Raw genomic sequence first — 27,276 nt, 5'->3', positions numbered from 1 at the left:
CATTTTATTCAAGAGGCTGTAGGATTTCTTTTTTCATTACTGACAGACTCCTGCAGGCTAGTATCTATTGCAAATAAGTATCTAATTATTAGCTGGTGATTTGTGCTTCTGGTTTTAGCGGTGAGGTGAGAGTCATAGAGCTGACTTGCATCAAAATGCTGCTAGGCTACTGGGGCGCCTGGGCGGCTCAGTCATTAAGCGCCTGCCTTCAGCTCAGGTCATGATCCCAGGGTCCTGGGATTGAGCCCCACGTCGGGCTCCCTGCTCAGCGGGGAGTCTGCTTCTCCCTCTCCCACTCACCCTGCTTGTGTTCCCTCTCTCGCTGTCTCTCTCTGTCAAAATAAATAAATGAAATCTTAAAAAAAAATGGTGCTAGGCTACAGGAAATAGATACAGTAGAGGCCAGCTCTTTGGTAATTTACAGTAACAAAAATTGAAATCACCAGCCCAGCCAGTGGCTTTTGTATCAGTTAATTCTCAACCCCAGATGGACCTGTAGCTCCTTTTCTTGTTTTCTCCTCCACACGTGTAACCTGGAATTTGATGGGGGCCTGAGATTTTTCCATTTCAGTTTTACTTTGAATGGTATGAAACAGTAGGCAGCTGAATAGCTTCAGGAGCTTTAGATTAGCATGCACCAGGCAGGAGTGCTCAGAGTGTCAAGCCAAGAAGGGAAGGTTTCTGTTAAGGTTCTATCATGGAGACATCCTCACTGGCCTGCGGCCTCCACATGAGCTCACATGCAAGTACAAAGCTGATGTTAAACCAGGACAGAAGCCAGGAGTTGGGTGGTAAACTTCTCAGCTACCACACATTCTGACATTCAATTATCATCTCACACTATGTCCTCAGCTGTGAAATAGTCTTTGTCCCTCTACCAAAAGAATACTTTTCTTTATCCCCAGGATGTAGCATCCCAGTGCTCAGAGGATTCAGGTATATTGTGGGGAAGGTCAGCATGGGGAGAAGTCTCTTATACTCCGAAGTCATGAAAGGATTCTAGGTGTTCTTGAGGAAATGGCTTCTCTATAATTGTGGGTTGAACTGGGTTTCTCAGACTGCCACCATTTTACAGTCCAGAATCACCCATTCCTCACCGCTCTTACCTACTGATCGTCTCAGACGCGGGCATGAATCAGGAGTCTGCCATCATGATTGCTGTGGAACGATGAAAAGCCTACACCTACTCAGCACTGGCATCCTCCCCAGATGCCTACCTTTTCAGAAGGCTGAGAGACTTAGGGGTCCCTTGCCACAGGGTGTCCCTCTGGTGCCTGTAAAAGTGGATTACCATCTAATAGTCCTTGTATATTCTGGGGCTGGCAGTTCTACCCTTCTCTTAACCTCTCCACCCATAAAAACTCACGTAGGTAGTAGGTTTTGGCAAGCTACTTTGAACAGTTTGCTGACCACCATAATGGAGAGAAACTTATTCATCTTTGGAAATAATCCAGCTTTCTAGGCCTGTGTGCCACCCAACAAACGAATTGGTCCCTGCATGTCGTTCAGGTTTGTCCTTATGAAAGTTTTGTGATTTAAGGACTACCATTTTTTCTAGTTGCCTCCTGCAGATACCAGGCTTGGAGGCACTGCCACCCAATGGCTGTTTCTGCAAATAGCACCTTCACGAGAGTGTTGACTCAATATTCTACCCAGACCCCCGCAAGAGCATAAGACGTAAAGAGAAAATGGGGCAGGGGTAGTGACACTGGGATGGGCCAGGTACTCGGTGCTGCCTCCATCCCTCTCTGCCAAGGAAATCTGATTTTCCTGGCATTAAACAGCAGATGTGAGCTCTTTAATTAGGCAATAAAAATGGCAACTTGGCAATGAAATTATAAAGATAAAATTGTACAACGCCATGAATCTTTGGCACTAGGATTAATTCAACTATCTATATTTTTTCTGATGACATTTTTACAGTGAATGAATGTAGGTAATAGTCAAAACAGAAAATAAAAACCAGGATTCTCATTTCCTCTATTGTTGATTACCAGCTGTATAAGATTTAGATGTGCATTTGATAAAATTATTTTTCCCCCATAAAATGGGGATGGAGAGAGTGGTGATATATTTCATGGCACTGAATGAAAGACAAGTTCATTGGAGTTGCTAAAGGCTTCTGTTCCATGTAATGAAAGCACAAGTCAGGCTACTGTGACCAACAGGTATCCTTCATTTCAACAGCTGCATTAACAAGGGTTAATTAAAAATTTGCCTTCTAAATTAGGTAAGAAGCAATTGTACTATACATAGGAGAAAAGCTTCTATTCTGGTTTATCAATGGTTTGTATGTATAGTTTGAGAATAAACATTGACTCAGGCAGGTGGGTGTGAGAGACCATTCCACTTAAAGAAAGAAAAATATCTTAGTATTTTGAGATTGCCCTATGAATCCATTTTGTCTTTTTTCCATTAAAAAATAGGCTCAGTGGGTTAAGCGTCTGACTCTTGATGTCAGCTCAGGTCTTGATCTCAGGGTGAGTTAAGCCCTAAGTTGGGCTGCACACTGGGCATGGAGCCTACTTTAAAAAAAAAAAAATACTACTTGGTCGATCATAGTCATTTGTGATTTTTCTCTACTGTAGAGAACTTCTCTCCATATGTGTTCATAACTTACCCTCCTTGCTTGTCTGCCGGAGGAATGTCACAGCTCTCTGAGGTCAGCCCAGAAGCTGAGAAGGTGGATATATTTTTGCTGACAAATTGTCACAGGCGAGTGACCTGCCCATGAAGGATGGAGAGGGCATCCAAGCTGTAAGGACATTCAGGCAAACCTCCTACAATGATGATTCACTCTTCTGTGCAGAGGATAAACCCTGGGTAGAAAATGGCCCAACCCGTAAACAACCAGCTTCATGACATGGAATATGGTGTAGTTTTTGAATACAAACAAAACAAATTATGGGACTAAAGTAAATAAATTCATGGCTTGATTTTCCCTTTTGAAATGGATCTGAGTAGATGATTAATAAAAAATGTAACTCAAGAAAACTTGCCTAAGTTTTCAAAAAAATGCCAAAACAGTCTTGAAAAGAACAGTGATGCAAAATATCTCTAAGAAATGTCAACATGATGCCAAAACAACTGAGCAATGAGCTAAACTCTACCATCTAACTGATGTGTTTGAATACCAGACCAACATTTATTTAGTGCCACAAAAATCTAATCCATTTGGCTGGCTCTACTTTCTTACCAGATAGGTTTGCAAACTACACAAATTGTAAAGTCATGAAAATAATAAGTATGCTTCTCTCCCTTAATGCAAATAAATAAAAAGTAATCTGGATATCATCATCTATAAAGACCAAAGCGAATTTTTTCCTTTTAGTTTTTGTTGTTCTCATTTTTGTTTTGGTAGCTGATCCTTCATCTAAAGCATTGATTGTGAAAGGAATCTGAAATTATATATGGCTTGGATAACTTGCCAATCAACAGAAACTATGGTGCACTTATGGTATGCTCAAAGACTTGTCCTTGGTGGCATAGATACAAAAGACATTACTGGGTCTTTATCCAGTATCCAGTATCATATACTTTAGTTGGGTGGATAAAACATGCATACATGAAGCAAAGACTAAACTGTATGATCCTAACTGTAAGTGTAATACAAATCCTAAAGATGGGCAAGACCACCGTGGACTAGAATGGGCAGAGAAAGCATCACTCTGGAGATGGAGTTTGAGCTACTCCTTGAGGAATTCTCTGGAAATAAACAGGTAGAGGAAAGGCAGGAAGAGTTTCTATGCTGGCAGCAATATATAGGCCAGATTTTCTCAACCTTAACACTATTAACATTTGGAGCCGGGGAATTCTAGGTCATGGGGAGGGTGTTATGCCTTGTTGGGCATTTATAGCAGTATCCTTGGCCTCTAGCCACTAGAAGCCAGTGGCAAAACCCCACCTTCCAGTTGGGACAACCAAAAACATCTTCAGGAATTGCCAAATGTCTTCTCAGAACATCGTCCCCAGTGGAGACCCACTGGACTAGGTATAGATGCCTGGGCTTGGGGAGTTTTTGCTTTCTCCATCTCACAGTTTATCAACCTCAGAATTATTGACATTTTGGGTTGGATAATTCTTCATTGTGAGGGTTGTTCTGTGCATTATAGGATAGTTAGCAGCATCCCTGATCTCAACATCCCAGACACCAGTAGCACCTCCCTCCCCCTGGTTGGGAAAACCCACTGTGTGTGTGTGTGACACAGACATTGCCACATGTCCCCTGGGGTGCAAAATCACACCCATTTATGAACCACTGGAGTTCTCAGTAGGACTGGACTTGGCCCCCTCAGGGATAAACAGAATTGCTTAAACAAAGTACAAGTTTCATGTTAGGAAAGAGTGGAAGAAGATTGATTAACTAGGGTGGATACATGCAGTGAAAGATCTTGGATACTAGAGCCTACAATAGGCAGCCTTGGCAGAGGGAGAAGCAAACTTCCCGAGGAGCAGGGAGCCCGATGTGGGCCTCGATCCCAGGACCCTGGGATCATGACCTGAGCTGAAGGCAGATGCTTAACGACTGAGCCACCCAGGTGCCCCAGCCTTGGCAGTTCTTAAGCAGATGTGTTGCAAAATGTAATTGGCATTTTAAATTTAATCTCACAGAAACAAAAGGATAAAGTGCCATGGAGAAGAACTGAATACAGGGAGCAGGGGGCTCGGTCAGGAAGTCATAATAACCAGGTTTCAGTACAGATGGCCAGGGTTGTAGTGACATCTTTAAAATGGAGAGAAAAGAGTAAACCCAAGGGTGCTCTGCAGAAAGAAATGTTGAGTTTTGGGGCACCTGGGTGGCTCAGTCGGTTAAGCAACTGCCTCTGGCTCGGGTCATGATCCCAGGGTCCTGGAATTGAGCCCCACATCAGGCTCTCCACTCAGCGGCAAGTCTGCTTCTCCCTCTCCAGAGCTCTGTGATCTCTCGCTTTCACTGTCTCTCAAATAAATAAAATCTTTAAAAAAATAGAAAAAGAAATGTTGAGTTTTCACAACAGATTGAATAATAGAGATAAAGGTGAGTAAAGAACCAATGGTGAAACTACATTTGCTAGTGGAAAGAAAGATTAAAATCAAATGATAGGGAAGGAGGGGCATTTAATGAGTTTGATTTTGCAAATAGTAACTGCAGGCATTTTAGAATTAGCACAGGAATGAGAGGTGAGAAGTCACTACTGAATGATGAATTTGCAAGTGTTGAAAACCCAAAATTCTGAAATCTCTGTGGCCTAATATAATGAAAGTTTATTTCTCATTCAAAAAAATGCCAGAGTGGGTGGCCCTGGGTCTTCTAGGGATCCAGGCTTCTTCCATCTCTGGGCACTGCCATCTGAAATGAGTGACATCCAAGGTGGTTGCAGAAGGGTTGAATCATAAGGATCTCATGGGAGATTTTAGAGGCCCTGAACTGCATATAGCACTTCTGCCCACATTGCATGGGGGATCCAACTAAAGTGGCAAATTTATCTTACTGGTGGTCCAGGAAAAGGAAGTGGGATTCATGAGAACTTGGCCAATCTCTGCTATAGGACGGACACAGACATGGGCACACACACACACACACACACACACACACACACACACACACGAACAAGAAGAAAACTATAGGAGTGGATGGATTCATTGAGGACATGAAGACAGAAGGAAAAATCAAAGAGGTAGAGCTCAAGGAACACAAATTACAAATAGAAGAAGATCCAGCAAAGGATTCAGAGATGTTGTTAGAATGCTCGGAAGAGAACAGGCCTCGTGTAGAGTTGAAAGTGGCAAGAGGAAGGAAGGCAAATTTCGGTAAGGAGGGAAAATGTCTGCTTTTGCTAAGACTCTGGCTTTTGAAGACAAAAAACACCAGGATAATTAGAAAAGGTCTTACACATCTATACCCACCTCAAAACCACATTAGCTTATTTTTAAGAGCAGTCCGACACCCAAACCCCTTGGCCTGGCCTTCAGTGTGCTGGCCCAGCCTATCTGTTCACACTCCACCATGCACTTCCCAGGTACCTAGCATATCCTGGTTACGAGGCTGTTCGCGATCCCTGAGCCAACCTACTCTCCCATCTTCATGGCTTTGCTTCTATAGCTGTTTCCACCCACCAAAGTCCCAGCTTTCCACAAACCCTGAGTCAAATGTCACATCACTGAAGAATGAAGCCTTTTCTGATCTTCCCTGTCAACATCAACCTCCCCATATTCCAACAGCCTTTTGGTTTTTCTTCTACCTTGACACAGGGGACCATCTACTGTGTATCAGTTATATGTTCACTTGACTGTGTCCCTCAGTAGACCAGGAGTTTCTCAAGCATCAGGCAGTGCTACTGTGATGTATAACCCCGGGACAAACCAGACAACGCTACAGTCTAGGTCAGGGGATAGCAGATGTTTTCTGTAAAGGACCTCATAGTAAGTATTTGAGGTTTTTGCAGGCCATATGGGCTCTGTCACAACTATTCAACTGTGCCATTTTAGTGTAAAAGCAGCCATAGACAATATGTAAATGAAGGAGTATGGCTGTGTCCCAATAAAACTTTATTTCTAAAACATGTGGTGGGCCAAATTTGATCCGTAAGCCCTGATTTGCTTCTCTGTGATGTATGGGAATGTCACTTTCTGGAGCACAGTGTGAACGGGGTCCTCTGAAGTATAATCTGGAAAGTATCAATGTGCATCTTAGTTATCCTTGTATTTTTTGCCCTACCTCCCACCACCACCTAGTACAGTGCCTTCCACACAGTAGGCCCTCAATGTTTATTTTCCTGAATTAAATATGCCTGGAAAGATACCAACTCAGTGAGTCATAATAGCATTTTGAGAGCTTAATTACCTTTGAAAACTATTTTTTGCAAGACTGTAGTAAAGTAGTTCAGGAAGCAATCATGTAAGCCCAAGAATCATAAAAAGAATGTGACAGGGGAAGATGTGAGCTAACAACATCTAGGGATTAGCAGCCAAAGAGAGGGAATCTGACATCAGAGCTGGGTAAAAGCAACAAAAAGGCATTTCAATCCTCAGAGACTAGCACCAAGGGACATCACATCACATGTAATAGTTGTCTCACAACACCCTCTAAATCCGTGTGAATAATGCATTTAATGCCAGCACTTCAGTGCTGGAAAGATGTTCATAATTTGGAGGAAACTCAGAGACCAACCAAAATGATTAAGAGACTGAAAGGACTCATTTATGAGCAGCTATAAGAGAAGCCAAATACGTGCTTGGCCTGCTGATGACCAGAACGAGATGGGGGAAAGGTTTACAAATTACTAAATGCTATAAACACCAGGAAGGGGAGGAATGATGGTCAGCTCTATTGGACTTAGCTTGTGGTATGGACATATCTCAGGCGCTGACAAATTCCTCTCATTATTGGGTCTTAAAACATTTACGGGCCTTCTGAATAATATATAACTGGGAATGCTGTGATTGGTAATGTTCTATTATTACAGGAGAACAGGATTGCTCCACAAGAGCAACTATAAGACAAATTACAGTGGAACAGGATTGCTCCAGAAGAGCAAACACAAGACAAATGATTGCTTATTAAGGGAAGAAACATTCCAGGCATGCTAAGGGTGCTGAGAGAATTAAAATGCACTAACAGTCCACTCCTAGAAGTATCAAATACATGCAACTGTGAGTAATGTTACATAGCGTAGAATTGTTGAAATTTAATACAAAGATGGAAAGATGGCCTGATATTTCCATCATTCCTTCTGTCATTCAATCACTGATTTATCCATCCATCCATCCCACATATCCAATGCTTACTATTTCCTAGGTCCTGTGCTGGTGATACAGAGATTAATAATACAGAGCCTGTCCAAAAAAAAAAAAAAAAAAAAACTGCTTATAGTCTAGTGGTGGGATCAGGGAAGTTCATGGAGTAAGAACGGACAAGTTCAATAGAGAATGATGAGAGAGCAAAGAAAAGTGGCTCCTAACCCAGAAGGCAGAAAGCAGGAAGGTTGGGGAGGCCTCCCAGGTGAGCCGACATCTGAGTCAAGTCCTGAAGGATTCTGAGGAGTCTGTGAATCAGAAAGAATGAGAATAAGCATCCCAGGTAGGAAAGGTGATCTATTCAAAGTGCTGGAGATGACAAAGTACTGGACCACATTGTCACAACATATGTGGGACTGACGAGTAGATCAGGTTGACCGAGACGAACAGCATAAAGCAGGTGGTAACCTTAAAAATAAGAATTGGAATATATTAGGATCATGGGTGATTTTTTTTTTTATTTTCCTTGATCTTTCTCTCTCTTCCAAAATTTCTCCATTAACAAAATCACACCCTTATGTAGACGAATAATTGCAAACATTTATATAGCACTTATTCTGTGCCAGACACTATTCTAAGCACTTTGCATATATTAAGTGATCTTCGCCACGTAACTCTGAGATAGGTATTATTGTCCCTATTACACAGACAAGGATGGGAGGCAGAAAGAGGTTTAACTATTTGGCAAAATGATAGAGTTAGTCAGGAACAGGGCGTTCTTTTCTGCTTGGGGCATCTCACTCTGGAGCCTCTGCTTTTTCATCCACTGTGTTGCTCTTAACTTTCTCAGTCAGAAGCTGGTTTTCCTATAATTTATTCCCATAATCCCACTCTAAAAACTGATCTGACAAATAATTAGAGATACAGCCAAATATTTTAGGGGAAGGATGTTCATAGCCCCAAAGTTTATAGTAGCGAACAATAGAACTTCAAATCACCTAGATGCCCTGTAATACAAAATGATTCATCGTGGTCTGGACCATTATGCAAGCATGATTTAGAAGACAGTTAAATGATGTAAGAAATGTTCACTCTAAAGATCAAAGAGAAATGTAAGATACAAACTGTATAATCCTAGTAGCATGTTTGTGTGTGTGTGTGTGTAAATCCACCAGTCAGACTGGAATCCAATTCCAATCTTAGCTCTGTCATTTAGCTAGCTCTGTGACCTTGAGTAATAATTTAACCCTTCTCCAGTTTCCTCATCAGAAAATGGGGGTAATACAGTTGTTGTGATGGTTAGAAAATGCACGTAAAATACTTATGGTACTGGCTGGTAAACACTCAGTGTCTGATATCAAAATAATTGGAAACCCTATTTAAAAGTTAGAGCTAGGGGCGCCTGGGTGGCTCAGCTGGCTAAGCATCTTGATTGTGGCTCAGGTCATGATCTCAGGGTCATGGGATTGAGCCCCACATCGGACTCCACACTCAGGGGAGAGTGTACTAGAGATTCTCTCTCTCCCTCTCCCTCTGCCCACCCCCAACGCATGCTCTCGCGCTTGCTCTCTCTCACATAAATAAGTCTTTAAAAAAAAGTTACAGTGAGGTGCCTGGGTGGCTCAGTCGGTTAAGTGTCTGACTCTTGATTTTGGCTCAGGTCATGATCTCAGGGTCCTGGGATCGAGCCCCGCAGGCTCCCCCTCAGCAGGAAGTCTGCTTTTCTCCCTGTCCCTCTGCCCCTCCATTGCTGGTGTGCTCTCCCTCTCCCTCCCTCTCTCTCTCTCAAATAAATAGATAAATCCTTTTATTAAAACTTAGAGTTAGATAGTACACACTCAGCCAGCAGTTTGATAAGTATCTTTTGTAGTCTGGGGTCCAGTAGGTTACAACACCATCTAGTTATTTTAAAAAAAATAAGTGGGAATGAGATGAGATGAGGGGCACTTTCCATTGCAAGTAAAAACTATTTGCTTTCAGAATCTGATTTCTCAAATTTTAAGGGATACTGAACACTCAGCCAACCATTGAAGTGTTAAAAATTTCCTTTTTAACCAGATCCCTTCCCAAGACCGAGCCCTGATGTTTTACCTAGGTTGAATATTTTTGAATTGTGATAATTTAAAACCATTTAGAAATGTGTTTTAATTGTCAGGATCAAGAGATTGATGGAAATTACAAATGGGTTTTTGAAGGGTCCAAAGCCACACATAGATAGCTTCTTTCTCCTCCAAGGTTTTGGAATGATCTTAATTATACTAGTTTTTAAATATTAAGAAAAAATGGAAGGAAATAAGCAGCTTCAAAATTTTGTTTTTTCTTTTCTTTTTTTTTTTTTTTTCCATTAAGGAAATTCTCGTAGTCATCTTTGGAGCTGGTCTCAGGGACGAGGCTACTTGAGCAGATGGGCTTATACTGAGAGAGACAGAACAAAAGGCCTGGGGCAAAGGGCATGTCATTTTCACTGCTCAGCCCGAGTCTGCAAAGTGGAAAGGAAAATGCTTAAGCTCTCTCTTAAGGAAAGGAGAGAAAATCCTTGATGAAGGAAAATGAGGTGTTCTGCTTCTCACAACACGAGGAACCCGATTTCTCCATGAGTTTTCACAGTGCCCCCCTCCTCTGTCTCTCTCTCTCTCTCTCTCTCTCTCTTTCAGGTCTCCTACGTGAAAGCGATTGACATCTGGATGGCGGTGTGCCTTCTGTTTGTGTTTGCTGCCTTACTCGAGTACGCGGCCGTGAACTTTGTCTCCAGACAACACAAGGAGCTCCTGCGGCTCCGGAGAAGACAGAAGAGACAGAATAAGGTACAGTTGACCCTCAGCGCAGACAAAGTCGGGTAGAGCTTGAGGTAGTTACCCAGGCAGTGCAATTCAGAAAATAGAATACATAATGAGCAAGAGGCTAAGGTTAATTTTGGTCCTGAGGTGTCCTACTAGACTGAATTAGTGCTCAGGTCAGTCCTTTAAAATTGGGGCAGGGTTGTCGCATTTAGCAAATAAAAGCACAAGGCATGCAGTTAAACTTGAAGTTTAAATCAACAAACAGCATTTGGTATAAAGATGTCCCAAGTATTGCATGGGAGATACTTATATTAATGAATTATTTGTTGATCTGAAATTAAGATTTAACTGGGAGCCCTGTGTTTTATCGGGCAACTCTAATTGGAGATCTATACTCAATTTGACAAAAGTGCTTTAAAATCCTGTTGTTTTGAACATTAATAATTTGCGTGTATGTGACTTTGTGTACATAGCTACCTCGACTGACTTTCTCATCAATTGCTCTGGTTTTATGTAAATAAGGTCCCTACCCAGGTTGGTCACAACTTGATAAATCCAATCAAACTGATCTCATTGTCTCAACTTAAACTTTAATGCATAAACCCAAATTCTACACCATCCAGAGGTTTGAGGTTTCAGACAGATGCTCAAAATCAGTAGCTCCGTGGTTCCTAAACTTGCCTACCCCTTAGAATAGCCTGCAGATCTTTCAAAATCCCAAACCTTGGCCACACCCCACAGCAATTAAATCTCAGTCTTGGGATGGGGCACAGTAGTGAGGATTTCTAAAGCTCCCCCCAGGGAATTTCAGCATGTGTACACGTTGGAAAAGCACTATTCTGGCTTATGATCCAATTTCATATGCGACACCAGGAGGCTTGCCCTTGTTTTCAGTTTCAGATTGTGGGAGAGAAACATGCCCTTTGATATGGAGGATCCTAGTGCCAGTCGCTAGAGGACTGAAGTTAAAATGTTACATACAGGAAATGACAGATACTTTTCAAAATCTGCTCCCCTAAAATGTAAGAAATTAAACTTGCTATTAAAGCCATAGTTATATACTACTCTGTTGGAAGAAAGCCAAAAATGTTTCACTGTCAATCTTAATGTTTCCAAATACCTAGATGCAAAGCTAAACATTTATTGTGATTTGGATATTGGTTACGTTGAGGAGCTCGTATGCATATGAGCTCAGAGTCCTGACCTCATCTACCAAAATGTTTCCTGCACATACTCTAGACTGGTATCTGGCTGATTGCCCTGTTTTTCTTCTCTACCTCTTAGGAATATTTTGCCCTATCATAGCCTACGGAAACACACATTCTCTTTGCTGTATACTGTTGAGTATCAAGCCTTTCTCAACTTTCTCCTCCTTGCCTCCTTGTTGATGATAACGATTTCTTCATCCTCAGCCACAGGAATCTGCACAAATGGCACCTGTGCCACCCAGGAAATTACGGGAATGTGAGGTTATTCCAGCACATAAACTGTATTCCCAGAATTCCCTGGCTTAGCATAGTAGATGGCCACTGACTGCATACTCTCCTAGACCAGAAATGGAAAATGAGTTTCATTTTGCTTCCCAATTCTGAATAATTGGGAGGACTTCCTTGGAATGCTATGTGGAAGATTCTTAGGCTGTATCTGTATCTTATCATAAGAGTCACATGGAGTGCTTGTTAAAAGTAGTTTCTTGTACAGATTCCTAAACCTATGAATCAGAGTCTGCAAGGGGAGGTCGCTGAGAATTTCACAAGAGTCCCAACTGAGTCATATTTTAAGTCTGCAGAAACCTGGGCAATACTAGAGCAGGCAGGAGGAAAGAAGATGAGGTTGGAGGAATAGGTGATTTCAGATTCATACAGGACTTTGCAGGTCAGTATAAAGGAATGGATTTCATTCCAACTGACTGGAATCCACAAATTAGTTTCAACACAGCAAATACCAGGGTATCAAGTGATGGTCCATGGGGTCAAGCATAGCAGCAGCAGATAAGTTAGGAGGCTATTGTAGAAATCTTCCAACCCAGGAGCATGGAATATCTTTCTATTTCTTTGTGTCATCTTCAATTTCTTTCATCAGTGTTTTACGGTTTTCAGAGTACAGATCTCCCACCTCTTTGGTTAGGTTTATTCCTAGGTATCTTATTATTTTTGGTGCAGTTGTAAATGGGATTACTTAATTATTTCACTTTCCGCTGCTTCATTATTGGTGTATAGAAATGCAACAGATTTCTGTATGTGGATTTTGTATCCTGTGACTTTACTGAATTCGTTTATCACTTCTAGCAGTTTTTTTCGTGGAGTCTTTCGGGTTTTCTATATATAGTATCATGTCATCTGCAAATAGTGAAAGTTTTGCTTTTTACTTCTTCCTTACTGATTTGGATGCCTTTTCTTTCTTTTTCTTGTCTGATTGCTGTGGCTAGGACATCTAGTACTGTGCTGAATAAAACTGGTGAGAGTAGACATCCTTGTCTTGTTCCTGACCTTAGGGGAAAAGCTCTTAGTTTTTCCACATTGAGGATGATGTCAGCTGTGGGTTTTCATAGATGGCCTATATTAGGTTGAGGTATGTTCCCTCTAAACATACTTTGTTGGGGGATTTTATCATGAATGGATGTTGTGCCTTGTCAAATGCTTTTTCTCCATCTATTGAAATGATCATATGGTTCTTATCCTTTCTCTTATTGATGTATAACATTGATTGATTTGCAAATATTGAACCACTCTTGCAACCCAAAATTAAATCCCACTTGATCATGGTGAATGATTTTTTTAATGTATTGTTGAATTCAGTTTGCTAGTATTTTATTGAGGATTTTTACATCTATGTTCATCAGGGATATTGGCCTGTAGTTCTCTTTTTTAGTGGTGTTATTATCTGGTTTTGGTATCCAGGTAATACTGGCCTCATAGAATGAATTTGGAAACTTTCCTTCCCTTTCTATTTTTGGAATAGTTTGAAAAGAATAGGTATTCAGCAACACAAGAAACAAACAGGTGTTGGCAAGGACGTGGAGAAAAAGGAACACTGGAGCACTGTTGGTGGGACTGCAAATGGGTACAGCCACTGTGAAAAACAGTATGGAGGTTCCTCAAAAAGTTAAAGACAGAACTACCCTACTGTCCAGCAATTGCACAGCTGGGTATTTACCCAAAGAATACAAAAACACTAACTTAAAGGGATACATGCACCCTGATGTTTATAGCGGCATGATTTACAATAGCCAAGATATGGAAGCAGTCCAAGTGTCCATTATTGATGAATGGATAAAAAAGAGGTAGTGTGTGTGTGTGTGTGTGTGTGTGTGTGTGTGTGTGTATAATAGAATATTATTCATCCATAAAAAATAACAAAATCTTGTCATTTGCAACAATATGGATGGAGCTACAGAGTATTATGCTAAGTGAAATAAGTCAGAGAAAGACAAATACCATATGATTTCACTCATATAAGAAATTTAAGAAACAACAAACAAGCAAAGGAAAAACAGAGATAGACCAAGCAGGAAACAGACTCAATTACAGAGAACAAACTGGTGGTTACCAGAGGGGAGGTGGGCGGGGGGATGGGTGAAATAGGTGATGGGGATTAAGGAGTGCACTTGTCATGATGAGCACCAGGTGATATATGGAATTGAATTACTATGTTGTACATTTAAAACTAATAAAACACTGTAGCTTTAAAAAAGACAACGGAGGAGTTGGAGGAGAGGAAGGGAAAGTGGGAGGGAGAGCAGGGGAGTTAAGGGTGCTTGCAAGGGACCAGTAGTGATGAACCAGGGACTCTAAAGTAGGTAAAGTGAGAACATGAAGGAGACACTGGCTACTCATGGATTGGCCATTTCACTGAGGTCAATGAAATGCTGAAATAAGAATATTAAAATAACTGCGCTGGAAGGACAAAAACCAGTGGTGAGCGGGGGAAAGAAAAGTTCAAAAATCAAGATTTCACAGGATGTAAAGACAAGGGTAAGGGTATGAACATGAGTATTTGGCTAAGGTCCAGCAGAGGAAAAATTGACAGTGAGGCAGTCCAGGAATTGAAAGGCCAAGGATGGGGCCAGTTGTCCATTTGGTTATTGAAGACCCTCCACGAAAGATGGCATTCATGGGTATTGAGCTGATAATGAAAGAGTTCCTAAAGTCATCAACTACTAAGGGCTGGAGGCTGGCAGATGACAGCAGTGATAAAGGAGACCAGTGATGAAGTCGAATGAACTCAACTTCAGAGGCTCCAGAGGAGCTGGGGTTAAATAAGGAAGAAAGCAAGATAGTTTGGGCACTGCAGAGAGGAGCAAGAAGGACACCTGAGAGGCTGACAGTGGCGGGCATTAAGGGGAGACTCCTTAGAGATGCCAGTTGGCGTTGGTAGTCACTGCTTTGTCAAAAAAACTGAGAAATCAAAGTTTAGATGTTTTGCATGGAGCTGTTCTGGAGTTTGACGATGCATCTCAAAATGGCCATTCAAAAAACAAAGCTTAATTAACAAATTTAAGACGTGAGAAGGAGGTGGGGAACAAAACAAATCATGTTTGGACCTTTGCAGTCAAGGCTATTATTTTCATTGACAAGTAAATTTTGGAGGAAAAAAAAAGATTAGGAGGCATTTCCAATTGTGTGTCCCTTAGAAAATGGCGTCTTTTTCTCTAAGGCAGTACTTTAAGTTTTTTAAGTCTGAACCATGGTAAGAAAAATAATGGTAATAAGAGCTAACATTGATTGAGGGCTTACTATATACCGGGCATTGTTTTAGGCACTTTCCATATAGTAATTGACTTAATCCCCACAACAACTAGGTGAATAGTGTGGTCATACCGCCCAGCTTACTATGGGAAGTCCTGGTCTTGCATATTGTCCTGATGCCTTGGTGTAATTTAGCATTTGCTATAGATTATTCATTTTAAACAAATTATTAATATTTGCATTAAAACAAAATGAAGTGGGTTTGGTCATCTTCTGGGGTGGGAGCATACACGTACAGTGGACGAGTTCTCATTTTAACATGTAGTCAAATCTAAAAAATAACCATCACTATCCCTGGCTTCTTTTCTTGACCCTTTCCAGAAGCAATGTCATATCACTCTCTTTCCAGGATAGCTCAAAGGGAGCTTGCTGATATCAAAATGAAGTGCACTTGGACACAAGAGACTAGGGATAAAGGAGCCTTTCTTTTGGCCTCTGTCAGTGGGGGGACACTACTATCCTGCTGGCCATTTGGGGTGCCAGCCTTGGTCCATGACATGGCATACAAAATCCATGACACCACTAGGCCACCACTTAGCTGGAACACATGGAAAATCATAGGTTCAATGGACAAAAAACAAAACAGAGGCTGAGCAGTCTTGCTGTTGAGCATCTGATAGTTCAGGACTGAATGTTGTCATTTTTTGCAGGATAATTTGTTTGATAATGCATTTTTATTTTGTAATAACATCAGAGAGTTGTATTGTCTGTTAGTGTCATTTTCCACTCTCAAAATTGCCCTTGTTGGGATAAATTATGTGGTCTTCCTATCAATAATGAAGGCAGTATTCTTATCGCCATCTTACAGATGAGAAAACTAAAGCAAAGAGAGGTTTAGCAAAATGCCCAAAGCCACACACGCAGGAAGTCTGGCTCCAGAGTCCCTGACCTTAACTGCTATTGCGCAAACTTCACATTTTAGATCTTACATTATGATCCAGTCTCTCCCTCTGAGACACAGACATACTTGAAACAAACACCTCTAATGCACTCTAAAGCTCTATTCTGCTTTTTAAATGCAGATGTGATTAGGGTAAGGCAAGTGAGGTGAGCACACGAGTACAGGGTCAGATGCTGTTTTTATTTGAAATTTTGATATTTTGTTCACCTTGGATTTTTTGCACTAACAATGAAGTTTTTGCATTAAAATATTGACCTGGAGCACTGGGGTTGTGGCACCACCTTACATTTTGCACCTGAGGCCTTACTTACCATGCCCTAGTTCAGGCCCAGCTAGTCATGAACCACTAAATTCTCACAGACTCTAATAGGTTGTGGCCTGAGTTAAAAACACCATTTTTATTTTTATTTTTTTAAGATTTTATTTATTTATTTGAGAGAGAGTGAGCAAGCGGGAGAGAGAGAGAGAGAGAGAATGAGCAGGAGCAGAGAGGGGCAGCGGGAGAGAGAGAAGCAGACTCCCTGCTGAGCAGGGAGCCCCACGCAGGACTCGATCCAGTGACTCCAGAATCATGACTTGAGCTGAAGCAGATGCTTAACTGACTGAGCCACCCAGATACCCCTAAAAACATCATTTTTTAAAAAGTTCAATATTCCCAGTGAAAAAAAGTCATTGGGGAACTGACCTCTGCAGCACAATACAGGCTGATTATTTAGAAGGTATAAGAAAAAAACCAAGAGCAAATCATTTTCCAAAGTGACACTGGCATTAAGATTTATTCAAGGAAGATATTTATTGAGAGATTACATTTACTTGCATGGGAAGAAAGTCTGCTGCTCACTAAACAACGAAGTTATGAAGTGGGGTCACTTTCAAGGAGGGGCCAGGCAGTTTGTGATTTGCTTCGATTATCTGTTCTACATCTCACAAAGCAGCCACTGTCAATTTTACCAAAGCAGAGTTTCTCAGAAACAATCAAGCCCAGATCTTCAACGGACAGAACTTGTAAATCCCGACGGTTGGGCCAACCCCAGTCTATTAGATGCTGACGCCCCGGGTCTGTGTGGTAAAATCCTATTTTTATGTTACCTCCTCAGCTCCAATAAGAAGTTTTCATACCATGTGATGTTTATAACAGTTTCCCCACAAGAACTTTAAAGCCTCACCTGAGTTTCTCCCTTTCTTTTGTTGTTTCCTTTCTTTTTATTATCTGGCTGCACCACACCTGACTTTTGGCATTGGGCCGGGTTTCAGATCTTTCCAGTTGCCCACGGAGCCTGATTTCTTTATTTTCCATGACAAAACAGAAATTATGGCTGCTTGAGAACATAGTTATGGTTTTTAGGCCACCTAATGATAAGATCTTTGTTTTAAAGTTTTCATTTTAAATCCAGTTAACCTACAGTGTTATATTAGCTTCAGGTGGACAATATAGCCATTCAACACTTTCATCCAACACCTGGTGCTCATCATCATAAGCTGCCTTTTAAAAGGAATGTTAACACGTTATTCAGACTTCAACCTCCCAGGAAGAAAATAAGGGGCTTCAACCTGACCAGACAACAGGGTGAGAATGTGAGGCCCTGATCAAAACGTCTCAGATGATAGTAAGTTGGCAAAGTAAGAATTCAGTACTCATTTTGTTGTGCTTTTCTGCCCTCCCCCCATCTATCCTTTAACTCTTAGCTAACTTGCTAATTCCTCAAAAGATCATTTCCTGGTCCTACAGGGCTGAAATAATCCCACTGTTTCAAGCACCCTTAGTAACCAATTTGTTCTTTTTGATAAACGTGTACAACGATGGGTAGAAAGGGACGCATGTTTACAGAAGAATAGAAGATTGGAAAGATATTGGTAGATATTATTTAGGACACTTTACCTAGAAATACCTGAATCTTGCTCTCAACCAATCATCTTCTCATTGACCTACTGAATGGAAATAAACCTCCAAGGACAATAAACTATTTTTATCCAGGCTTTAGCTTCAAACCTGAATGCAATGCCCCCAGGAGGGAAACAACTTAGAAGAAGCCCTTGTCCCTCCACCCAGCAGGCCCAGAAGCCCTGCGCTATCTCCTCCCCACTCTTCCAAGGGCCTTAGATTTTCCCATTCCAATGGGACATGAGACCCCACTGGTGAAAGCCAGAAGACAAGGACCCAGAGCAAATGGTCATCTCGGAGTGGCTTATCTAAATCCATGGAGTCCTGGAATGTCCCCAGTCAGACCAGCCCTCCTCCTCATTAGGAGTAAAAATCTCCTTCCTCTTTTCCTGGAGGCATCCCTTCAAACACTTAAGGATGGTGAGCTGGCAGGTCTTCTCAAATTTTTGAATTAAACAGACCTAGTTCTTCCTATGATGTGGCTTATAGCCATGCAGCACACTGATTACCCTTTTGTGGTTTGCTAGTGGGCATCTTGAAGTATGAGTCACAGAATTTGAAAGATAGCCCAGGCATAATCAACATGTAACACAAAGGAGCAGTAATGTCCCCTCTTTATCTGCAGTTGTTAATAGAGCATTAAATTACAGTAGTGCTTTTAAGTCATCCTATTCCAAAATTGGCTCTTTTTGACCTTGTTAATGCTTGTTAATTTCCCAAGTCTTTCTTTTCCTATTATTAATATGAATAGCTATCAAGTTATCTCCTTTTAAGTGCTTGACTTTTTTCTAACCTAAATAATTTATTTAGGTTAATTTTATTGCTGTAAATTATCACTTCATTGGATTTGGCCCATTTTCTAGATTATATTAATTTTTTGATACTGATTTAGTCATCTGGAATTAGCTACCACTTTTAGCTTTGTAACACTGACAAGTAGTGTCAACACTCTTCAGCCAAACACCACCAGAAACAAGGCTGTAGTTAAACAAGGTGGGTTTACTACTCTGCAGTGAGGAAGAACACACACCACAGGGAGCAGTGGAAGAAGGTCCTCTGTAAATTGGGTAATTTGGGAGGAAAACCTAAGGAAGCAGGGGTTTTGCTCTAGAGTGGGTGCTATCAGAAAGCAGGGGGAAATTTGGGGTGACTGGGTGACTCAAGTCAGTTAAACGTCTGACTCTTGATTTCAGCTCAGGTCATGATCTCAGGGTTGTGAGATCGAGCTCCATATCAGGCTCCACTGGGCATTGAGGTTGGTTAAGGTTCTTTCTCTCCCTCTCCCTCTGCCCCCCCCAACCCCTTTCCCTCTCACTAAAAAAAAGGCAGGGTAAATTCTATAATTGGGCATCTCAATAACGTATCTATAGAAGGGCAGACTCATGTGTGGATAAAACAATAGTCATTAAAGAAAGAGTAGTCACTTCCTTTAACCAAGAGCTGGATGATGAGTATTTTGTGGGTAGCATAGTGACATTGTTTTTTTTTTTTTTTGTGCTTAGACAAAGTTATGAAGTAGCCTTGTTTTGTCTGACTCTGTCAGGTTCTCAGTCTAGCCTTGTCTGAGGTGAGTATCCTGTGAGGGATTCAAGTTTTGGAGTTGTGGGCTTCCTCTCCAAAAATGAGGGGCCTAAACATTCAAATGCAGGCACTGTAATTGACCAGTCCTGTGACCTTGGTAGGTTACTTAAAAACAAAACAAAAAAACCCCACAAAAACCTCTCTGTGCCTCAGTTTTCTCATCTGTAAAATGGAGTTAATAGTATTCCCCTCATAGGGCTGTGGTGAGAATAAAGTGAGTTCCTGTGAGTAAAGCTCATAGAATAAAAAAAAAAAAAATGGCACATGGTAAATTCTATGTTTAGTGATTGTTCATTTTCATATCTACTTTCTCTCTGGGTCATAAAGCTTTTGTTCAATTTAATGGGGAGCATATTCTACAGATTAAAATCAAACATTTTAAATAGCTTCATTTCCCCTCCCCCATTTGCATTCCTCTTGTCTTCCTTGCACAAAGGAAAATTAGATTGCACAGCAAGATGTGACCCATGTACAGTGATTTTTATAATCATAGGATTGAAATAATGAGTTCGTGCTTCTACTCTATAGTGTCTAAACAAGAGAAGTGGGAAGAATTAGGGGCAAGCTGAACTCTTCCATTTTATCCCCCACAGTTATGGGGCTGTGGCTAAACTTCCTAAGTACCAGGGCACTTTTTCCAAAGGTGAGAATCCATGAAGACCCTTCTAACCCAATTAGGATGTAAACTGACTCTGAAAGGCGACTATTGAAATGCAAATGATACTATCACTAAGCCTAATCAACCCCACAGATCGAAGCAAATGAATCCACTGAACTGTAAGTCGAATAGGATCAGCCTTTGAGAATCTTGCATAAGGTCTCTCATTTTCCACTCCAAAGGCTTAGAGTAGTGGTTCTCAGCCAGAGCAGTTTTGCCCCCCTAGGGACATGTGGCAATGTCTGGAGATAGGCTTGGTTGTCCCATCTAAGGGAAGGGTGCTATTGGCATCTAGTCTGTAGAGGTCAGGGTGCTGTTAAATTTCCTACCATGTACAGGGTTGCCCCCCCAACCATAAAATGAAAAATTACTCAGCCCTAAATGTTGATAGTGCCATGGTAGAGAAAACCCTGGTTTAGAACAGTTAGGACTGTTTCATATTGAAAAGTATACCCTAATTATTTCCTATTTCTTGTTCGCAAGGGTGACACAGTTGGCATACATCTGCCCACGAAGTCAGGAGAGCACTTTCAGTTCTGCAAACCTCAGAGTAAATTCCTCCATGATTCATATGTGGGTGGGGCTCATTAGGTGATGGCCAGTTCTTTCCCTTACATTAGAAAAAGGCAAGTTCTATCCAGCAGCCTATCTTTGAAAATTTGATTTATTCAAATGCACACTCAGTTGAGTATGAAGGAAAACTCCATCTGATTGGCTTCATTGAAACATAAATCATATGGATCTGCACACCACACACCCTAAGAAAACAAGTCTATGATGCTATGCATAGCTTCATGTAGGAGGTAAGGCAGGGCCCCTATATGGGAACTATTAAGTTCACACTCTGAATATCCAAATTCTGGGAGATGAAGATACTTGTATGTGGGTAGGAAAAAATTAAGTTATTTATCACACCTATTTAGGGAATGCTCAGTGGTGTTAACAGTCATAACAAAAGCTTATTTTTAAGTTTAACCCCTGAATGTGTGTGGTTCAAGAGGTGCACACAATGATGTTTAGTGTTAAAGAGAAAGTGAGGGCAGTAGGACAATGTTAAAGAGACCCACGATTTCATCCATTCTAGAAAGAATCTAGAGGGAACTCTTGAATTGGGTAGGTTACTAAAACTGTGAGAATGCATATAAGAATCCTTACTACTTGGACCAGCAAGAGGCACAGGAATTGAGAAGAACCAATGACAAACACACTTGTCCACTTGCAGACTACTGCTGGAGTATGGGCTACCTCTTGACCTGCTCTAGATCAGTCCTTCTCTAACTATGGTACACAGAAGAATCACCTGGAGGCCTAGGTCCAACAGAATCCTGGAATGCAGCCCCGAGCTTGACTCAGAGTCTGAGACATTTCCGACAAGTATGTGCCAGGTACAGGTGATGCTGATGCTGCTAGTCTCGAGAGCCACACTGAGTACTAAGGGTCCAAAGAACCCCTACAACTGCCTTCAGTAGTGAAAATGTTATCATTACTTCATACTTTTGCTACTGATGTATCCGTAATCATGTCAAGGACATTAACCCCAGTGATTCCGTGTTGAAAAACTAGCCATGAAACATTACCAAACAGAAAATAAAGTACTTTTTAAAGACATTTTAAGACTAGAAATCCTGACAGGTCTCCTTTCTCCTTGTCCTTAGGAAGGAAACTCCATCATCTTAGCTTTTTTTTTTTTCTTTCAAGAAGAATACAGTGAAACGGTGTGTGTTCTTTCTTGTCCTTTAGCATTTCCCCCTATATTCTGCCACATGTTTGCACACGGTGTTTAAAGAGGATTTTGTAGATCATTAATTAAGGTAACAACTGCTTCCTTAGCAAGCAGGATGTTGAAAAGGTTGTAACTACTTCCCCAGGGAGGTAGAAGACATGTTTGTTTTTTGTCTTAAAGGTTGAGGAGTTTAGATGAAGCTTTAACGGACCTGTGTGGATTAGGAGTTTAGACTTAATTGTGAAAGCCAGCCAGAATAAATAAATGTCATGGTACTTTGCAATTCCCCTAGACCACGGGCGTGAAGAGCTGGTACTTGTCAGGGACACAGAGGCCTGAAATGTTCATAAGGTGCTTTTCTTCCTAGTTTGTTCCACTTTGCTAGGTATTATGACAGTCTTATTTTAGGGCTTACGGTATAGAATGCTCTTTTTCAGGATGCGAAATGATGTGAGGAAGCGGCCTTGCAGGTGAAATCCCTGTCTTTTTAGTATCTCCAATCCTTTCTTTCATCCCAGCCTGTTTACCGTTCTATTTTCTTTGCCTTCCTTCCTACTAGATCCTGTTTTTCTGTCCCTGCTTGTCTTCATCATTTTCTCTTTCCCTTATCCTCAGCGTCCTCTCTTCAGACTATCTCATTTTACCCATTCATTCATTCAGGCACTCAATGTAAACGTAGTGCACACCTACTATAAGCCCTGCACAAAGTCCAATGGACTCTGCCCTGGGGATGCTCACAGTCCAGGGAGAGACAGACTGATAAGCAGACACACCTTCCATGTACATCGGACATGTATTGGGCTAGAGGCCAGAGGACTGCTATGGGAACACGCCGGAGGGGCCCGGTGCTAAATGCTGTCAATGCTCTACCCATAATCCCGGTGCCACTCCTCCTTTCTATATACAATGATGGCTTCCCGCTATAAGCTCTGCTCTGCCATGGTGTGGAGAGGAGGGATCTTGGGCCCCAGAATCATGCTCAACTTGTGCAGGGCGAGCTAGAAATACTGAGGACTCACTCCAGGAACAGCTCTCTGCCAATAACGGTTGGGGACTACAGATAAATATCCCAGCTTCCTTGTCCCTCTGTAGTATGTTCTATACTGGCTCCCAGTGATTCCCAGTGGGACTGAGCCCGTCACCCACACTCTAACCTGCTTACCAATATACCTTGAATTGATGTGGTTTCTTTCCCTGCCTCACTTTCCCACTCTCTACTGGTGCCTCCTGAGATCAACTCCCAAATAAACTATATGTATTCAAATCCTTGTCTCAGGGCCTTCTAGAAAAAGCCAACTAAGACAAGCAGCGAACCAACAACTGGGCTCCCTCAGAGTTAACTAATAAGACAGGAGCCCAGAGAGCTGAGCAGGTGCCAGGCAAGGAAAAGCTCTGCCCCAGGCTAAGAAGGTTGCACTTCCTCCTCAAGGCAAAGGGGAGACAAAAGTATGGCTCATGTGATGGTCCAGGAGGGGGTAGCAATGGCTATATAATGTAAAGAGGAGAAGAATAACAATGAAAGGAGGACACTTTATACATAAATGAAAATGTGACCAATACAATACAGGAGTTACCACCACTTTTTTCTTTGCGATAAAACAGTTACTTCGGGTCTTTAACATCAATGATCCTTTATATTTCTATAATCATCAAACTTAGCTGAAGTTCCAGTTTTGCATATAGACCCTTTTAAGAGACTTGTTACACAAAATTTTAAAAGGGAATTCAACGTTAAAATGAGAAGAAAAACTTTATCAACTAGTCTTTTTGTGTTGTCTGTGTTTTTTTTTTTTTTTTTTTTTTTTTTTTTGCCTAGGATGGATAGACTCGTGGACAAATGGTTTCAATACAGAAACCATGTACTGTGCTACAGGTGAGGTTTAAGTGCAAGATTCAGTGAGGACAAAGGATAGAGCAGGTCCTCCACTTCGTAGCATCTGGGAAGTGACCACTCATCTGGGTCTTGACACACGAGCAGGAGTTGGAGAGGTGAAAGGGGGCTAAGAGGGATGTTCAGGTTGAGGGAACAGTTATGGGGGTCAGAAGTCCAATATGGGCCTCGGTGGGCAAAAAACAGAAGGTATGGGCAAGGATGCATTGCTTCTGAAGCTTTGTGGGGGTTTCTGCAATTTGGAGGCTGATCAAGGAAAAAGACACGCCCATGAGAGGAAGCACCACATGACAAGCTGTATGGGATGGGCTTGGCAGGGCGGCATGCGATGGTTAAAGGCTTCCAACAAGGCGCTGCCCCCCAGAAGGGAAGAGGGCACAGGGACTCCCAGCGGAGAGGAGGCCTACCTGTCTAGGTGACATCATTCAGCAGCAGGCGGAAGTGTGTGTCAGAGAGCTTCAAGAGGCATGGCAGCTGAGGGTCTTATAACCACAAGGCTCTGTCTTATCATTGGTCAGCAGATGCTGAACACGGTTTCATGAGGTATGCAAAGCAGGCAGGCTTTAGGTGGCTAAAGATCTGCTCGTTTGGACCATTTTAAAAATGATTCAATGTGTAAAATTTGAGTGAGACACCAGCAGGCTTTGGAGCTACAGGTCTCAGCCCACACTGAAATAAACAACCCAGGGACCAATACGTAGTGGCCACCTCTATCTCACTATGTAACAAAGTTCTAGGGAAGAAGCTGATGTCTTGCCTTTTCCCACTTCTAAAGGCCACCCACGTTCCTTGACTTACAGCCCCCTTTCTTCAGAGCCCTCAGTGTTGTCTCTGACCGTTCTTCCATAGTCACATCTCCCTCTGACCACAGCTGAGAAAGGTTCTCCAATTTTTTTAAGGATATTTTTAATTTGATAGAGCATGCACATGAGTGGGGCAGGGCGGGGAAAAGGGGCAGAGCGGGAAAAGGGGCAGAGGGAGAGGGTGAGGGAGGGGGAGAAGCAGACTCCCGGCTGAGCACGGAGCCCGACTTGGGGCTCGATCCCAGGACCTTGAGATCTCAACCTGAGCCGAAGGCACACACTTAACCGACTGAGCCACCCAGGGGCCCCAAGGTTTTCCACTTTTAAGAGCCATGTGACTAAATGAAACTCACCTGGGTAATCTAGGGCCCTCCCTCCTCCTCTAATTCCTTCACTTAATCAGACCTGCCAACTCCCCTTGCCCTGTAAAGTAACACTTTTACAGTTCTGGGGATTAGGACACAGACGTCTTTGGTAGCCATTATTCTGACCACCACACACAGCAATGGATTCCTGCGACTGTCTGAGAGTGTCTGCAGGCCACTCTAGTATATTCCATCCATACTCAAAGCAGCTGGAAGTGGCAGGACGTGAATGCCTCCGGAGTGGCCCTCAACCAATGACAGCTGGGGCTGGGTAGCTGACTACCAAGCTTCCTCACGCCCTGGTTCAAGTCTGTCTCTAAGAGGTTTGAGCTCCATTTGTCAACAGTAATCTGCTGCTCATTCACACACCCTTTCTTGACTTTCCTCCTTTCCCTGTCCCGTTTCCCCACTCCCTCCCTGCACTTCCCATACTATGTCCCCAGTAAACTACTTGCACACAAATCATTGTGTCAGGGTTGCTTTGGAGAGAACAAAAGCAAACGAAGGTGCAATGCCTTTTATGCCAGGAGCCTGATGACAATTACAGTCCCATTTAACCCCATCCTCTGCCTCCTCACTAGATACCAAACCGACCCTGGAATACGTTTTGTGCCTAAAGTGTGGAAATAGACGGCTCAGGATCTGGAAGGAGCAATGAGTGCATCCCTGAAACCAGAATAGTCATTTCTGCAAATTAGAGAAAAACAATTGCATTCCACCTGTTGCAACTTGCAGTTGGCATTGATAAAACATTTTGTGCTACTGGGTATTCCAAGCAACCTGACGGGTTTCATAATACAATTCTATTTCCTTACGTCCCTGAAATCAAGCCTGTGCCTTCAGCTCTACTACTATCTTAGAAAGGTGAGGATGGCAGATATCTTAATCCTTCTCCTTTTACTGTCTCGCTCTTAATTACTATAAAATTCTCCATGGTGATGCAAACTGTAGTTACATGTAAACATAACTGGACTCTCATAAGCAGATCAAACAGAATGAGAGAAGTTTGGTGCTTCCCTAATCAGTTTTAATCTGTCTTTTATCAATATTATTTTTCTTTGTAACAAGCTCATTTGGGGATGAAACACTTAAGCAGGAGTTATTCCCACCTGATTGAAGAATTATCACAAGCAAGTGTAGCCTTTTAGAGAATAAATGATCCTGGCTCTGTGTAGAAGTGCGTATATGGAAATAGCCCTTATTTTCTTTGTTCTCACTCTAAGTTGCTGGATAAACCCTAGAGTTCATTTATTCAGGTATTTTTTTTTAGAATGCTTGCTTTGTACAGAGTTCCGTTTTAGCTAAGGGGAAGAGGGGATATGAAAACTGCTTGAAACCTGTTTCCATGCAGCTGTGGGGATCCATAAGAAAAATTAAGTGCAAAATTTTTCTAATACGGGGTAGAGAATGTCAAGAACCCTAACAGAGTTACATGTGGAACTGTGGCAATTCCTAGGCAGGGAAAGTACTGATGAGGAGGGGCTATCCTCAAGGAGGAACGGGCATCTCTGAACTTCGTTTCGTCTTGGAATGTTAACTGAATTATTCTAACCTCATCTTGTTATTGTGAATAAATAAAAGAGAATTAAATAATTAAACAGGCAATGAAAATTCCACTCTATAAGGCAGCAGTCAATGCTCACCGGAAAATGGCCTCATCTTCCCTTGCCAATGATCTACCTCTCATCTGCATCAGATGAACCCCAAGAGCTTCCCACACTGAGACGTTCAAGATGAAAGGGAGAGTCACTGATGTGGAAACCTCCTTTGATCTAAGGCAGTGGTTCTTAAGCAAGGGTTACTTTTCCCTTGCCCCAGGGGACACCTGGCAACGTCTGGAGGCCTTCTTGGTCCTCACAACTTGGGGGGTGGGTGGGAGACTGTGTGTGCTATTGGCATTGAGTGGTTAGAGGCCGGGGATGCTGCTAAACTTCCTACAGTGTACAAGACACAGCATCCACAGCAAAGAATTATCAGGTTCAAATGTCAACAGTACCAAGGTTGAGAAACCCCGATCTAAGGGACAGAGACATGCTGTGCGTGCAGACGACTGCGGTTTTGAGAGAGAAAAAAAAAAGAAAGTTTAGCTTCATGACTGCAACCTGCTTACGAGCAATGATACCACTCCCGTCCGGAGTAATTAGGCTAGTATAACCCAAAAGATCATCCAGCTAGAAAAACATTTTAATTAGGAATTTCCTCTTTAGTAAGTTAGCTCTTTATGTAAG

General features: G+C 42.0%; 1 protein-coding gene across 6 annotated transcripts in view; it reads left to right on the top strand.

Moving 5' to 3' along the window:
* GLRA2 (glycine receptor alpha 2) overlaps window positions 1-27,276 on the top strand; it is a 176,909-nt gene that overhangs the window by 129,001 nt on the left and 20,632 nt on the right. For 5 of the 6 annotated variants that reach the window (XM_027608192.1, XM_027608190.1, XM_027608189.1 and 2 more), the window contains one exon: window positions 10,371-10,520. The exons of the other annotated variant lie outside the window; for it this stretch is intronic. In XM_027608192.1, coding sequence (XP_027463993.1) covers window positions 10,371-10,520 — 150 coding nt within the window. The remainder of the gene's footprint in view (window positions 1-10,370; window positions 10,521-27,276) is intronic. 6 annotated transcript variants of the gene reach the window in all.

This window comes from Zalophus californianus, chromosome X, assembly GCF_009762305.2.
Source record: "Zalophus californianus isolate mZalCal1 chromosome X, mZalCal1.pri.v2, whole genome shotgun sequence".
Classification (NCBI taxonomy): Eukaryota; Metazoa; Chordata; class Mammalia; order Carnivora; family Otariidae; genus Zalophus; species Zalophus californianus.
This window is presented reverse-complemented; position numbering and strand designations above follow the sequence as displayed.